Source organism: Poecilia latipinna, unplaced genomic scaffold, assembly GCF_001443285.1.
Source record: "Poecilia latipinna isolate Pla-1442-1.1 unplaced genomic scaffold, P_latipinna-1.0 Scaffold3128, whole genome shotgun sequence".
Taxonomy (NCBI): domain Eukaryota; kingdom Metazoa; phylum Chordata; class Actinopteri; order Cyprinodontiformes; family Poeciliidae; genus Poecilia; species Poecilia latipinna.
The window spans coordinates 57129-58785 of NW_015115744.1; the positions used below are offsets into that span (position 1 = coordinate 57129).

Consider the following 1657-nt stretch of genomic DNA (forward strand, 5'->3'; position numbering starts at 1 on the left):
TATATTTTTGTCTGTGTATTTGTACTTTTACTTGTACATTTTTTGAGTACTTTCTCCACCACTGCTGCTGTTTATAACTAAAAGTTTATGAACGAATGAATGACACGGTGAAAATAAAAACGAACCTGCATTTTGCTCCTAAATAACCACTGTTGTTTCTGATTATGTAAATGCACTAATGGCACCCCATACGTCACTTCCTGATCAGTTCTTATTCAGAATGCCATCTGCCCTGCAGTCAAGCGCATGTGCACAGCACGAAATCAACTAGCTTAGCGAGCTAATGCGGCTGGCTAGCAGCTGCTACCAACAATTAGCTTGCCGGCTACATTAGCTCACCAGGCTAGCTGCTCAAGGAAATTCCCAAGAATCTGTTTTCACAGCTAAAACTCCCAGTTACTTTATGGTTCAGAGTTTCACTGGAACACCCGTAAGATTGACCTCTGACCCCTGGGTTAAAAAAAACATCTGAGGCTCCACACAGACTGACGGAGGAAGATGAAGATGAAGGCTTTCCTGTCACTGTTAGCTAAAGTGCGACCTGCCGCAGCAGCCAATCAGATGTCCACATTTAACCTGGAGCCGTGACATCATAAGCTGACATCATCGTCTGAAGGACGGGTGGCGTCTTACCTGCAGCTTCCTGTCATGGTCTCCGCTGCAGAGCGAGTTCAGAGACACTTTGAAGGTTTTCCAAATTGGATTCAGATTATTCATGACCGTCTGAGGAGGACAGAGACGGAGACGTTAGACTGAACCAGATGAACCCAAACTGAACCAGATGAATTGGAAATGAAACGTTTTCTGAAATGCAGATATTGATGAATATTAACGTTGATGTTGTAAACATGAAGTATTTGTAAAGTACTGAGACGAGTCTCTGAAGTATTTTTGGATTCTGTTGTGCATCTCCTACCTCAGTCCTGTAGACGAGCTGCATGGTGGCGTCGTCGTTCACTCTGTAGAGCTCCAGGAACGGATCCGATTTACTGAAAAAGTCCTGGGAAACATCCAGAAACACTCGGGATCAGCAGAGATTTTCCTGCAGAGGAATATTCCCTCCATTTCTCTACCTCAGGAAACGCCTTCTGATCACAACAGAACAACCTCTGTTCACGCTTTTGCTAACTTTGAAAACAATTAGCACCCTTAGCTTCCCCTACATTACTTTTACCAGATAAAGTTTGAAGTGCTAATTTACTCGTCTGTTTTGTAAACTTTCAGCTGAATACAGTTTGACCTCTGCGTTGAGGTTTGAAAATTCACATGTATGGATTGTTTTGAGCTCCTCCTCAACACATGGTGGCGTCAATTTAGGACTTTAGCATTAGCTCCCACCAAATACTGCACTGGCTTGGTGCTTTAGTGTTAGCTTAGCTGAGTTAGCATAGTGCTTTAGCATTAACTAAGCTAATTTTTATGACCAGTGCCTTATGGTTAGTGCAGCTATCTTCTTAGCTAGCTTAGCCTCCAGACCATTTAAACCCAGGAAACTGGAAACAGATCTGAGACTGAAGCTGCTACCTTGTCGTCCAGCTTCCTGGCACTGAAGGAGAGATCGATGTAGTCATCGTTCCCCGTCAGCTCCTCTGCTGTGATCTGAACACACACACACACGCGCGCGTGCACACACACACACACACACACACACACACAC

General features: G+C 44.2%; 1 protein-coding gene across 1 annotated transcript in view; it reads right to left on the reverse strand.

The window, feature by feature from the left end:
* The window catches only part of LOC106940211 (copine-4-like), a gene marked incomplete at its 5' end in the record, with an annotated part of 28574 nt that extends 26939 nt beyond the window's left edge, over positions 1 to 1635 (reverse strand). The window contains 3 exons of the mRNA XM_015022889.1: positions 634 to 723; positions 917 to 1000; positions 1525 to 1635. Of these exons, the coding sequence (XP_014878375.1) occupies positions 634 to 723; positions 917 to 1000; positions 1525 to 1635 (285 nt within the window). The remainder of the gene's footprint in view (positions 1 to 633; positions 724 to 916; positions 1001 to 1524) is intronic.
* Positions 1636 to 1657: the final 22 nt, after the last annotated feature.